Source organism: Fusarium solani (genome assembly GCF_023522795.1).
Source record: "Fusarium solani strain SB1 chromosome Unknown bctg00000012, whole genome shotgun sequence".
Classification (NCBI taxonomy): Eukaryota; Fungi; Ascomycota; class Sordariomycetes; order Hypocreales; family Nectriaceae; genus Fusarium; species Fusarium solani.
In genome coordinates this window covers 2,597,758-2,611,290 of record NW_027072146.1, presented here as the reverse complement: position 1 = coordinate 2,611,290, position 13,533 = coordinate 2,597,758, and the positions used below count along the sequence as shown (strand labels likewise).

Sequence of the window (13,533 nt, the reverse complement as noted above, 5' to 3'; positions counted from 1 at the left end):
CGCTCCCAAGTCGAACAACCCCAAAGTAAGAACAACCTTTAACCCCCCTTCACATGGATCTGGTCTCTCGTGCTAATTGCCAGCTTGTTTCAAGAACCAACAATGCAAGAGATTGAAACCGATGTTCTCGTCGTGGGAGCCGGCGTGGTTGGCCTGTCCTTCGCGGCTATGCTGGCTTCCCAGGGAGTGAGGGTGTTTGCAATCGCGAAACACAGCGGTACCTCGCCGTCACCGCGTGCCCATGTCACCAACCAGCGGACCATGGAGATATTTAGAGAGATGGGCCTTGAGCAGCGCGTCAAGGTGGCTGGGACTTGCCTGGCGGATGTAGGCAGCCTTGTCATGGCCACCAGCCTGACGGGGATGGAGATTGGACGCTACAGTTGTTACGGAGGTGGTGACCATCAGCTCACCGACTTTGCAAAGGCCAGTCCCTGTCAGATGTGGAACACGGCCCAGAATCTACTTGAGCCGATCCTGTTGGGCAAAGCACGAGAGAAGGGAGCTGACATCCGCTTCTACCACGAACTGATCGACATTGAACAGTCAGAGGAGGGCGTGGTTGGCCGAGTACGCGAGCGGACAAGCCAAGGCGAGTATACCGTCCGGGCTCGGTATGCTATCGGCGCTGATGGAGCCCGCTCGTTCGTAGCCGAGAAAGTCGGCTTCGGCTTTATCGGTGAGCCCGGGCTGATGTGTATGCTGAGCTCGTGGGTGGAGATGGACCTGACTCCTTACGTTGCTCATCGGCCAGCATGCATTTACTGGATGCTACAGCCAGGAGATGAATACTGGGTCGGCTCAGGTACCTGTATCCTGAAGAGGCCGTGGGATGAATGGGTGGTGAACCGACAATACAACGCAGCAGACGGAGAGCCTGACATGAGCGACGAATCTATCATTGCACACGCTCGAGGCGTGCTGGGCATTCCCGAATCACTACCAGTCCGTGTCAAGCACAAGGGCAAGTGGCAAGTCAACCACGTCGTGGCAAAAGAGTACCGACGTGGACGCATATTTCTTGCAGGCGATGCTGCCCATCGTCATCCGCCTTCCAGTGGATTGGGAAGCAATACATGTGTACAAGATGCGTACAATATGTCATGGAAGCTGGCCATGGTCATCAAGGGGCAAGCTGGCGAGGAGCTCCTCGAGAGCTATAACCAAGAGAGACAGCCTGTCGGCAAACAGGTTGTCGACCACGCCATCTCAACTCTCCACGACATGGCCGCGCTCCCCAAGGCACTGGGTTTCGTGCGAGGACAGTCACGGGCGGAAGGCTTTGCCTCGCTGGAGGAGCTCTTTTCAGACGCTGACGGTGCAGCCGAGCGTCGTGCATTGATGCGGCAACAAATCGACATTGGAAATCGCCGCTCAAATGCCCTCGGCGTGCAATTGGGTCATCGTTACCAAAACTCGTGTGCCGTGGTTGACGATGGCACACCCTTCCCAGCCCATCAACGCGACCCAGTTCTCTACTACGAGGCGACAACCCACCCAGGCGCCTACTTGCCTCACGCTTGGCTGGAGCGTGACAAGAGGCGTATTTCAATCTTGGACATTTTCGAGCATGGAAGCTTCGGCCTTGTGGTTGGCATCGGCGGTAAACCTTGGGAAGCCGCAGCTGCTACGGTAAGTAGTGAGCTGGGCATCGCGCTGCCTGTCTACTACGTTGGATATCGTTGCACTTACGACGATGTCCTTGGTGAGTGGGCTGGCCGACGTGAGATAACTGACCGCGGTGTCCTGCTTGTTCGACCGGATCGTCACATTGGCTGGCGCTCTGCTGATCGGCCTCAAGATCCGACAGCAGCGCTACGCTCAGCCTTGTCTCATGTTCTCTCGCGTCGAATGTAAGAGTTCAGCATGACGAGCGTGCAGGTCAAGTATCATCGGATGGGGGTGATGGAAAGGGCACCCGAACTGGGGTGTGATAGGAGTGCTTTCAGTATAGATAGTATATTGATTGGAATTATCAGCTGTTAAAATACTGCGCCACCGTGATACGACAGTCTCGGGTATCCTTGTTAGGAAGTGCCATCATCTCTTCACAACACCTCCTGGCATGTAGGTACGCTGCTTACTGTCAACAACGGGTTCTTCCCCGGGTCCTCAGGATATCAAACTTGGTTAGGGAAAATTGGTGATTCATCATGACAAGGTTGTATCAAAGGTTTCTACCAGACCGAAGACTACAGCCCTAGAGTCTAGAGAGAAATGAGGGGATTGGGTCTTCTCGGCTCAACGATCCCAACTCACTGACGCGCCGAAGTAACTAGCATGGCTGTAGGACTCATTACCGCTCTGTTTCTCACAGGGAAGAACGAGTTATCTTTACATCTCCTCATTTATTGCAAAGTACCTAGCCTACCATACCATGCCTTATCTGATAGGCATGGCCTCGAAGCCATCATTCCTTCAGTGCCTTCTGAATCTCCTGAGAAAGGGCATCTACATCAAAAGTACCAATAGGACGACCTGCCCATTCAGTGATTGTTGCGATAACTCCCAGAACGCTCTTGACGCATGCAACCGAGTTCCCAATACCTAGTGTAGCTTTGATGTGGCTCTTTGTCTGTCGAGTGGCCCCCAATGCCGCTATAGAGGCTGCAATGATCAAGTGCGACTGCTGAGGCTGGAAAACCTCTTCGTTGGCTTTTGAGATGAGATAACCCCATGTAACAACTGTTGAGCAGGTGACTAGAGCGGTCAGGTCAGTCAAACGACGCCTTCATAATCATGACCGGCGGCCAACTTACACAAGTCTGTAAAGTATTTGTCCATCAAGCTGAAGATGTCCGAGTTACCAACTCTGCTGTAGATCCGAGAGCGAAGTTCGCGACCTTTTTTGACATCGTCCTCATCGACTGTGGTCTTCCGGAGAACTCGGGTCGAGGCATACGCAGGTCCTTTTCGCTGCACAACGCCAATCATGCCATAGCATGCGGGAATACAGGTCGGCATTCCAATGTATGGGAAGACGATGGTGATGGCTTCTCTCAGGCAAAGAAATGTCTTTTCCGATATCTGTGGAGATGAATCGAACGTGATATCGTCAAAGAACCTCCCGACAACGTCTGCGCGGCCAACGGCACAGCATGCCGCCGCCTGTTGAACTCCACTGTCAGTGGTCTCAGACATACAGGGCTGGGTAGTAGTCAGTCAATCAGCACTCACAATGATTGCATGGCTGTAGCTCTGTAGCTCAGGGTGAGAAGTCGCCAACTTGGAGTTGAGTCCCAAAAAGAAATCTCTATCGTACGGTCGTGCCTCGGCCTTGACATTAGTAGAGACATACTTTTTGTCCCATGCGGACATGAACGAATCCGTATCCCAATCAAACATCTTGTGTCGCTTGCGTCGAAGATTTTAGGTCAAGCGGGGATTGCTCGCTCAAGGGTGAAGGACTCGCTGGTACTTCAAGAGAAGACAACATTCAGCATATACGGTAGGATTCCGAGGTTACCTGTATCTGTCTAAGTGCCTGGGTGTTGAGGTGAGGGGCCTCTTACTGTCGCGTTCCGGAATGGTGGCGGATTTTCGGTAGTAATTCCGATCATGGCATGACGAGTGCGGAGGAGCTTGTAATTGACAGACGGCATGACATAATGCCTATTGATACTCGGATCCTCTAGAGATTCTTCGAAATTGTTTTACAACCCTGGTAGAAATCTCTGAAAGTCTCCGGTGTGGATTGACCTCATTATGCCAAGTCATGCCATTCGCCCAAGAGGCAGACTCAGGCAGTGCGCATACTGCGATCGTGTGTTTACCAAAGAGGAGCATCTAAGACGCCATCAGAGAGCACGTATGCTAAACCAATTCCTATAGGGTGCTACAGGCTTGGGATCGTGGCTAACGCAGCCACAGACACGGGTGAGAAGCCCTTCAAATGCCACACTTGTGGGAAAAGTTACGCCAGAAGGTCAGTGTCGTGATCACGCCCTGCTGTGGGTGGTTGGGAAGTAGTCGCTGACCCGTGTGCAAAGTGACGTCCTTTTCCGTCACCTACAAACCCATTCTCCGGAGGCTGATATCAGCCACCGGTACGCGGAGGCATCGAAGGGCGAACGTCCCAGAGATCAAACCAGACGGCAATCGCTTGATGCCACTGTCAAAGGCTGTGGTATTTCGACCGGAGGCAACGGAATCTCCATATCGACGCCCACCCGACGACCTAGGGCGATACCCAGCACACAGCTTCTCGGAAACCACCAGCAGCCCTCTCATGCTCAGTCTTTACCATCGGCTGTCCCCTCTCCAACTCTGGTAACATTTCATCAGCAATCACCATCACAGACTATGGCCGATACAGACACAGACACGATGATGCCTCCTACTGAGCCCCAGAGACCAGATGTTTCACTTGAGGATAGTCTCAGTGGAGTTGTATTCGAAGATGGCCACATCATGCAACTAGTACCTGATCTTATCCCTCACGGTGTGGCTGGCTCCGAAGCCAGCGCCGAGAGCTCAAACGATCGGTGTGCTCCGGACCCCTTTCATATCCTCCATGTTGGTAAGCCGGAATCCCCGCGCCAGCATATGATTCAAAGCCAAGCAACGAGGTCGATACAAGATGTTGAAAGCAACCAACCGGAGAGTCCGGTAGACTGTTTGCCCTTTGAGATTTCTCAGATGCTCGAGTCGCAACTAGACATCGAGCTTGAGTCAGCTTTTCAGCTTGCAGGGAATAACCAACAAGATTGTTCTCGCAATAATGAAGACTTTGAAATGTTTTCGTCCGGTGGAGGACACGTATCTCTATCCAGCGACTTTCATTTGAGTTTCAACGTGATGGGGTCAATGGGCTACCCCGACTTCACAAGTTCCGCATTACCATTATCGATGTCTTCTCCTAGCAACAAGGTCGTCGGCAGCGAAACAACCAACAGAAGCCCGATGCTCTTTTCTCCGGGACGAGTGCAACAGATCCAACGCGTATGGTCCAGGCAAACGCCCAAGATGGCACCTCGTCTTATTGGGCGTCTGTGGAAAGAAGTCGTTCATCACAAGGCAGACAATATTTTTACGACACCGCAGGATCTCAGCCACGGTTATGCAGCCTCCACGTCCAGTAACCGCGGGCCATCGCGTTCTATGGACGAACAATGCAGATGTCACCTGATGAGGTACTGCAAAGAACTCGAGGCCTCCCCCAATCCGTCGACTCCCACACCAGACTCTACGTTTCCTGTTGTGGAGATTCTCAACTCCAGTTTGGACTTTTTCTTCCAGTTCTTTCATCCAATCTTGCCTTTCATGCACAAGAGCACATTTGATGCAGGAAATACTCCAAGTTCGCTCTTGCTTGCAATGTGCCTGGTTGGCCTCTCTTATCTAGACCGGACGCGTACGAGAGCCTTTATCAGTCGATACCTTCAAGTACTTTCTCCTCTTTGCCTCCTATCAATGTCCACGATACAAGTGCTAATCCACTCTTTAGAAATTGATGGGTGCATGTCTTGGCGACCTGGCCTACCGGGCTGTCGGCCAATGTGCGCCATCCGAGCTACTCGCAACTCTTGCATCTATGTTGATCGTGGCGTATCTCGCTCTAGGATTTCGTGTATGGGATCCCTGCGCATGAATTTGCTTCCTGCTCCATACCGAACTCCCACTGACAGGGTCAGGATGAAATCGATGAGTGTCAGGCACAGGTGATTTGTGCAGAGATGCTTCGCGTAAGCCATGACAAAGTGTAGCACTGTACTCGACAGACCGCTGAATGAGCTTTCTTTAACTAGATCGCGGACAGACAGGGCCTATTTGCAGCGAACGAAGGTGACGATCCAGCCGCTGAGATTGGTCAGGTCCCTTCAGGTTCGGGTGGCCTTTGGAAAGCCTGGGCACGGGTCGAGTCTATCAAACGGTACGTTCCCTTCTTTTGTGAAGCCAGTCAACTAATGGGATTCAGTCTGATATTCTGTTTCACCTGGCTAGATATGGCATACGCCCGCCTCATGAAAACAGCTGGAGTGATCGAGATAGACTGTATGGAGCTTCATCTTCCATGTGATGATGAACTATTCGATGGTTCAACAACATCTGCAAGCTTTCTGCAAGCTATCCGACAGGGCGGACAGCTGACAATGCCGCGGATTAACATGTGCAATATCCATGCAACTTCACCGTCGACCCTCAATAACAACTCGGCCCAGATCTTACTTCGCGCACTCTACCTCAAGGTTATGGCTACTCGCTCTAGGCTCTTGGAGAAGACTTGGCGTCCGGAGCTGCGTCAAGCAAGTCCCATCGAGGCGTTTGCTACGGATAGCAAGGCCAAGAGCATACTGTCTGATGTCCTCCTGCTACCGGCTACTCATGGAAGCATTCTGAGTGGCAGAAATCGAATGAATGCGCTAGGCTGGAACTATTTGTGCATAACGCTTACTGCGGATATAGACCTGCTCGAAACTGCTTCCGGTCGTGATGGCTTGGAGGCTGCTTCGGCAGCCCTGGTACATGTTGTGAAATGGTCCCGATCAACAAGCGCTCGGAGGGCAGTACTCCATGCAGCGCAAGTATTTGACATTTTGGATTCGTCACGGATCCGCGAATCACACCTTACTCGGCCTGACCTTGTCCTTTTTGTGTCCGCGCTGGTGATCAGCCAGTACGTTCTTGTATCTAGCCATAAGAATGTCCCGCCGGGTGCCCCCACATTCGAGCTGCTGCAAGACATCGACTGGGCCTTAATAAGAGATGAGGGCCTAGGAGCTATCACGGGGCTTCTTCTCCCTAGCTCACCGTTAGAGCATGAACGAGCGCCAGCCATGCCGAATACGCCACAAAATTTCTTGCAGCAGGGCGGCCCAATTTCCTTTGGCGGAGAGTTTCAGAAATTTGGACATATAGCTGCAAGAAGAATGGCGAGAAAGTTTGCCCACTTGATGGATGGCTTCGGTAAATGGGACGGATGCAGCTATTCCCGGCTCCTGAGGGCCATGTGTGGGTTCGTGGGCGAGGATGATAGGGAATACTAGGTAAAGACTTGAACAGGTCTGACATTGGATACCTGAGAATGGACAACTTAGTTGAATCCGACCTTTACCAAACAAGAAATATTCCAACTCTATTCATCCCCCTTGACAGTGACTACGACTATTCCTTCCGTCCAAATTGCCGCTTGAGTTTGCCAGGATCAAAGTCTGAGTGCCTAGGAGCTCAAACCGGGCACGAACAGACGCTCTTCAACCGGGATGAACGTCTTGTCGTGGGCCGGTGCACCAGTAGGCGTTCCGAAGACCAACTGTGCTTTCAATGACCACTGAGGCGAAATGTTCCACTGCCCAATGATTCTCTGGTCGATAATGGGGTTAATGTGTTGCAAGTTGCATCCCAGGCCCTCAAGAGTGAGTGCCGTCCACATGTTAATGGCTTGCATTGCGTTATTGTGCTCAGAAAACTGCAAGAGATGCCACGTAAATCGCGGATTCTTTGCCTGATATTCACGAATGACGTCCAGATCTTCAAAGAAAAGGATCTATGGAGCGTTAGAAACTGCCTGGCGGAAGAAGTTTGCGGGTCTTTGGAGGTGCATTCACCGTGCCGTATCCTGCCTGGCGCTGCAGCAATTTCTTCTCATACTCTTGATATGTTGCCTCAGGCATGGTAGCCTTAAAGCACTCTTTTGCCATGTCCCAGAACTTGGCGTGCTCATCTCTCAGAAGAATGACCAGTCGAGTAGCCTGGCAGTTGAACGAGCTCGGCGTATGCTTGGCCACCTCGGAGGCGATCTCGACAATTCGAGCATCACTTATTGGGGACTTGGCCTCGAGTGAATAGCAGGTTCGACGGCTCTTGATCTCGGCAAGAAACTTGTCCGCCATTCTGTAGGACTTGCGAAGGTGTCAAGGGAGTGTTTGGACTCGGGAGGACTGATTAACGACAAAGGGGAAGAAGACTAGACGTTTCAGGCCTTTGAAATGTCGATTAATGATATCAATATTGGTAATTCAAGGCGCCATGAGCCTCGAGGCCCCACGATGAATGTAGTCTCATGTTCTGGATGCCCCATCTCCTGGGTCCCCCACATTCTGGAGTGTGGTGCCCCATTTCCGCCTCCCCATCCGCGTCTTGTACCAAGCGCTACGGTGGGGATAACTAGGCTGATTCTCAGTGTTAATATAATCTCTTTATTCGTTGATTGCAGTTCCGTGTGTCTCGAAATTGCATTGAAGCCTCTCTGTTAGTACACTTTTGAACACAAGCTTCTTGAAACCTCCCCAATAATACCATAACCTTTCAGTATGGCCAAAACCGTTTTAGTTCTCGGTGCAACTGGCACTCAAGGTGAGTTCATCCCCATAAACCAGCTTAACTCGCTTGGCTGATTCCACACAGGCGGATCTGTTGCAAAGCTACTGCTTCAGTATCCACAACATTACCAAGTCCGATGCCTTACCCGGAACCCAGGTTCAGACAAGGCCAAAGCCTTGGCTGCACAGGGAGCCGAGGTGGTCAAAGCGGACTTGACCATTCCTTGGACCTTGCCGGAGGCCTTCAAAGATATCTGGGGCGTCTTTGCTGTCACTGATTTCTATGACACGGTCGGTCACATCGGATCAACGTCCTTGATCACTTAGCTCACGTGTGACCTTTTAGGCCGTCCTCGATGACCCTATGAGCGAGGAAAAGCAAGGCCAACATATTGTAGAAGCGTCAGTGGCCGCAGGCGTCCAGTGCTTCTTATGGAGCACACTACCAAGTTCCCACGAGATCTCCAGGGGCAAATTTGTGACTCGATTGTACGAAGGTAAGACATTAACTCCCTGGAAGAGCGAGTATGAACCAACCAATTCCAGGCAAACAATCCGTCGACGCCGTTATCCGGGCAGCCGGTCTCAAGGGGTGTTTTATTCGGACTGGAAACTTTTATGAAAACATGATCTTGCGCAAATATGCCTCTTACGACAAGGACACCGATGTTATCACCATGACCCGACCCATCATTGGGCCCGATGCCGAACGTGGGTGGATTTCATCCAGCTATAGAAGTCAGATTGTTGATCAGAGCTCTAGTCACATCGCTTTATGTCGAAAAAGATCTCTCGGCTGTCTGTAAGGCTGTCTTTGATCAGTGGGAGACGAAAAAGGCCAGCCTCGACGGCAAATACTTTCTCGCCAGCGGGGCCCGCGAGACTATGGGACAGATCAACACCGTCCTCGAGAAGGGTAATGTTTCTGTCTCTAAGGTTGAAGTCTACATGACTAATGATACAATTGAATCAGTCTCTGGGAAGAAGGTCATTTACAACGTGAAGCCGACGTGTGGCATCCCAGATCGCGACATCATGCTGCAGTTGTACAACAACGTTGGCATGTACCCTGGAGTCGAAATCCCGCCTCCTGAGGTGCTTGAGCTGGGGGTGAAACTCCACAGCGCCGAAGACTTTATTAGAGAGAGACTACTTCCGCATCTTGGCATTTCGCCGGTGAATTAGGCAGGCTCGGCAGAGAAGGAGGCCATGGGTCATGGTCTTCAATCGCGAGTAGGGGTCAACATACGACGCAGTCTAGATCTTAGTCAATGGTGAATCTGGAACACAACTCTTAATTCCTACACATGCGTCATGCCATTGAAAATTAGACAAAAAAATGAAGCCCAGGATGATACTTGCTGAATGGCGCAACCCCTTAAACCCTCGAGCAGCTAGCCCGTAAAGCAGAAGCGGCCTCCGGTATGTCCCCCCTCCTGGTTAGAGAGGACTAAGCGAATGGGTCTGGACTCTGGAAGCATGAAACTCTATTCCATCCGACAAGGGGTAGTATCCGGAAATTCCGTCCAGAATTCCGAGCGCCCGAGGCCCGGAACCAATCCCACCCATGCTTGACTAATCTTCCCTGATCTGGGGTAATGACTAGCTGCGCACTAGTCCATGAAAAGCTGGGCAAGCGAGGTCAGCCTCCCACCCATCTTGAACGGCATGGAACGCCTTCGGACGCTAGTTGCGCCTCAACTCGCGGGGAAACGAGTTCGCGGGGAAGCGGGGAAGCGGATCCATTACAGCACGAAGGTGCAGTGAGCAGTCTTGATCTATTCCTTGCAACCTTGTGTTGGGCTGTAGGAACTGTCTGCCGAGGATCCGAAGCCAGCTTCACTTCTCTCTGTATCCATCTGCGTCGCGCTTGCCACGCTTTATTCCCCTCTCTGTCATCCCTCAGCTTGGTCTCAACACAATGTCGTCGTCAGATGCCCAGGACCGTGGCGCCCGCAACGAAGACGGCGACCAGGACCCCTCAGGGGCTCATGATGCACCCGCTGTCGCACCCTGTGATAACGAGAATGGAGACGACAAGCGAGGCGATGTCGTCGAAGTCGCCACAGGTGCCAGTGCTGGTGCTGAGTCTCTTGAGAAACCGGAGCGTCCGGTAAAGAAGATGAAGAGGGGAAAATACATATCCAGAGCCTGGTATGTCAAACCTGTTGCTGCCGGTTGTCGCCGAACAACGTATTGATAGCCCTTGCCATAGCACTTCTTGTCAGCAACGCAAGATCAAGGTCAGTTCTTTTCTGCTCCCGATTCTCCCACCTTCAGTCACCCATGCTGACCTGTTGAGCGATATCAAGTGTGAAGGTGGAGATCCATGTCGCCAATGTTTAATAAAACAGCTGCCATGTCTGTCGTCCGCCCCGAGAGGAAGTGGGCAGCAGGGCCGACGAGACTCTAGGGCGACTGCCGGAGAAATCCATGTCCAGCGTGGAGTCGGGCCACTTCCTAGCTCAGCTGAAAGGTAAGAGCTCTGCATCTAGCCCCAGATCGAACACATCAGCTCATGTATGATCAATATGATAGCACCATCAGCTCCGAGATCTTAGCTCGCTTGGACGCTGTAGAGCGTCACTTGCGCCTCATGCGACCGCCTGGCCCTGACTCGACCATTCCTCCTCTCAACCACATTTCTCCCGACGAGCAGCTCAAACATTCTCCTGCGAAGCTTCAGAGTGCCTTGGAGGCAGACGGCCAAACGTTTGCTGGGGAGATAACTATGAATCCGGCGTTCGAGGACGACAATGACACCTTGGACCACAACAGTGTTGTATCTTCAGGGTTGCGAATCGAACATTCCTCACCTGCCTCTTCCCTCCACCCTCCGGCAACGTCCCCAAGCGAGTTGGGGGTTCGAAAAGGGAGGTGGTGGTTTGATAGCATCCTTGCACAGCACGGCGTCACTATCGACGAGAACCAATCGAGATACTATCTACAAGTCTATTTGGACGAGATCCATCCCATGTATCCATTCATTCATCCTCCTGCCATATGGGAGACGTTCAATGAGATGTGGCAATACTCTACTCCCTGGCCCACAGCAGAATCCGCAGAAGGGGAACACATGCGGGTCTCGATGGCTTTGGTGTGCTTTTGTCTAGCTCTCGGGCGATGCAGCATTTCATCAAGGATTGCCGATCCAAGTGGTGTCTCATCGTCTGGCTGGAGCTTGTATTGTGTCGGGAAGAGTCTCCTCCAGGATTTGCTCGAGACTAGCAACACGGCCACAAAGTCCCTGCTTATGCTGCAAGTTCTGATCGTAAGAGTAAGTGAACCATACAGCATGTGCTTATTGGAAGTGTTACAGAGAGTAGCCATACTTACTTTCTCCAGGTTATCTATCTGTTTCGTCTAGATGCGAACCAGAAAGCTGCTAGGGTCCTGGCGCTCACCGTGTCTGTTGCACACACCATAGGGATACACCGTCAAAGCACCATCGACACCATGCCTGCGTTCTACAATCAGCTGTATTGTCGGGCGTGGTGGGTGATATACATGATAGATCGTCGGATAGCCCTCGAGTCTGGCAAACCGTTCCTCATTCAGGACAGCAACGTGGATACGGCACTACCGATCGACCTTAGCGATGAATGGATGACTCGATTTTCGACAAGAAACGAGAACATGGCAGAGTTGCAGCATGAGATCACAGCAGAGGTTGCTCGAGACATATTGCCCTCGCCGATACCTTATGTTGTTGCCATGATTCGATATTCTCGTGTGGCGGGAAAGGCCTGGGAGGTCTTGTACGGTGTCAAAGCATCCAGTGCCCCTACGTTTGCTATGGTCGAATATGTCGATACCGTCCTTTGTAAGCTGCTAGATACAGCTCCCAAAAACCTGAGGTACGACCCGGATGAGCCCTATGAATCCCAATTCAGCACAAGCTTGAGATGGCAGATTAAACAGACTGTTATTCTGTCCACGGTAAGTTCCATAGATTGGGAGCCTATTCCTTCTACGATCGGCTACGCTAACAGTTGAGGTAGTGCTGCACATATCTTCGCCTTTTAATACGAAGGCCCCTTTTACCCAGTTCGAAGCCACTAGGCCTCACCGAGGAGGACGACCTGGAATCGTCCATAGAGTGCGCTGGCCTCGCCGCAAAGATCCTCACTGCCCACCAAAACATCAAAGATGACCTTATCAAGTATAGCTTCGCTCTCAGTCACTACGTCACAAGCTGCGCCATGATTATGATTGCACTGCTTTCCAGGGAACTGGGTTCCAAGAAGAGATACGGCTCCCTCGTGCTGGCCGCAACCCAATCTTTGAATCTGTATAGTCACAAGGTCTGGGTCTCCGGAAAGATGACGCGCTGCGTCTCTAGGCTTAGTCGACTGGTACACCAAACTCTGGCAGGGAACATGAATGATAGTCATGGGCGCCTGAGCCCAAAGAGCGTGCGACGGGACTCGAGGGCCGAAAAACCGCTGCAACAACTCACACCCCAAGCAGAGGATCAAGAGCCGTACAGGATTTCATCTAGACCAGGGACTTCCATCCTCCATTCAAGTGACCTTGATGGTTCCGTCGATGCGGTTAGAGGGGCACGGAGGGAACAAGGATCAGATGGCTTCTCCTACAACCCTGATGTAAGTGGCGCATCAGTCGAGAGATCAAGCGCAAATTTCAGAAAGAACGAGCAGCTCTCTGAATCATGGATGGCTGGACCAAGTTGCGACAGTCGGAATAGTTGGGTCATGTCAGATTTTAACTTTGAAACGTTCGGGGAGCAATTTGGGTCAAATGGCGTGGGATTCTCAACGTTTTCGGGCAATGAGAGGCTTGATACTACGAGAGATGCCAATTCAGTCGCTGATCGGGATTATGGTGAGGCGAAGCTGGGCGTTTTGGGACTCAACGGCGCCTTCAATCTCGATATGGACATGGACCCTGCTTTGATGGATCTCTACGATACGTCAACGATGGATCTTGATATACTAGGTTCAAACCTGTTATGAGACGAGATGTATGAGTTTCAATGAGAATTTGAAGCGAAAATTTCGGTCCAGACTGGAATACAGACGCGTTGTACTGGTAGTCTTCAACGCAGACCTTTATTAAGCTGCTCAACCCTTGACACCTGGTCCTTAACATGATTCATGGCCGCATTAAGAATAGAACAAGTATCGTGTTGTTTTTTCACACAGAAAAGCGCTCACCAAGGAATAGTGCTGTCAGAGTTCAATTTAAGAGTAGCAAGACCGGTCTACACTAGGCAGTAGACCGAGGTGACATGGGTTTCACCCAATTTTAT

At 51.6% G+C, this 13,533-nt stretch overlaps 6 protein-coding genes across 6 annotated transcripts; 4 read left to right on the top strand and 2 right to left on the bottom strand.

Moving 5' to 3' along the window:
- Window positions 1–102: 102 nt before the first annotated feature.
- On the top strand, window positions 103–1,857 carry MRS44_016896 (uncharacterized protein; the record flags this gene model as incomplete). Its single annotated transcript, XM_046281971.2, has 1 exon — window positions 103–1,857. One exon carries the CDS (start codon window positions 103–105, stop codon window positions 1,855–1,857), a length of 1,755 nt encoding a protein of 584 aa, XP_046130503.1.
- A 553-nt stretch (window positions 1,858–2,410) lies between these two features.
- On the bottom strand, window positions 2,411–3,345 carry MRS44_016895 (uncharacterized protein; the record flags this gene model as incomplete). Its single annotated transcript, XM_046272798.2, has 3 exons — window positions 2,411–2,700; window positions 2,760–3,108; window positions 3,178–3,345. 3 exons carry the CDS (start codon window positions 3,343–3,345, stop codon window positions 2,411–2,413), a joined length of 807 nt encoding a protein of 268 aa, XP_046130504.2.
- A 370-nt stretch (window positions 3,346–3,715) lies between these two features.
- Window positions 3,716–6,986, top strand: MRS44_016894 (uncharacterized protein; the record flags this gene model as incomplete). Its single annotated transcript, XM_065618227.1, has 7 exons — window positions 3,716–3,763; window positions 3,832–3,925; window positions 4,121–5,385; window positions 5,447–5,569; window positions 5,628–5,684; window positions 5,748–5,872; window positions 5,918–6,986. The coding sequence occupies 7 exons, from the start codon at window positions 3,716–3,718 to the stop codon at window positions 6,984–6,986; spliced, it is 2,781 nt and encodes a 926-aa protein (XP_065474299.1).
- A 173-nt stretch (window positions 6,987–7,159) lies between these two features.
- Window positions 7,160–7,832, bottom strand: MRS44_016893 (uncharacterized protein; the record flags this gene model as incomplete). Its single annotated transcript, XM_046271048.2, has 2 exons — window positions 7,160–7,486; window positions 7,548–7,832. The coding sequence occupies 2 exons, from the start codon at window positions 7,830–7,832 to the stop codon at window positions 7,160–7,162; spliced, it is 612 nt and encodes a 203-aa protein (XP_046130506.2).
- A 420-nt stretch (window positions 7,833–8,252) lies between these two features.
- MRS44_016892 (uncharacterized protein) lies at window positions 8,253–9,446 on the top strand (the record flags this gene model as incomplete). The annotated part of the gene is made up of 5 exons (XM_065618226.1): window positions 8,253–8,295; window positions 8,347–8,552; window positions 8,608–8,758; window positions 8,808–8,972; window positions 9,025–9,446. 5 exons carry the CDS (start codon window positions 8,253–8,255, stop codon window positions 9,444–9,446), a joined length of 987 nt encoding a protein of 328 aa, XP_065474298.1.
- Window positions 9,447–10,182: 736 nt separating this feature from the next.
- On the top strand, window positions 10,183–13,237 carry MRS44_016891 (uncharacterized protein; the record flags this gene model as incomplete). Its single annotated transcript, XM_065618225.1, has 5 exons — window positions 10,183–10,415; window positions 10,465–10,737; window positions 10,800–11,538; window positions 11,607–12,200; window positions 12,263–13,237. The coding sequence occupies 5 exons, from the start codon at window positions 10,183–10,185 to the stop codon at window positions 13,235–13,237; spliced, it is 2,814 nt and encodes a 937-aa protein (XP_065474297.1).
- Window positions 13,238–13,533: the final 296 nt, after the last annotated feature.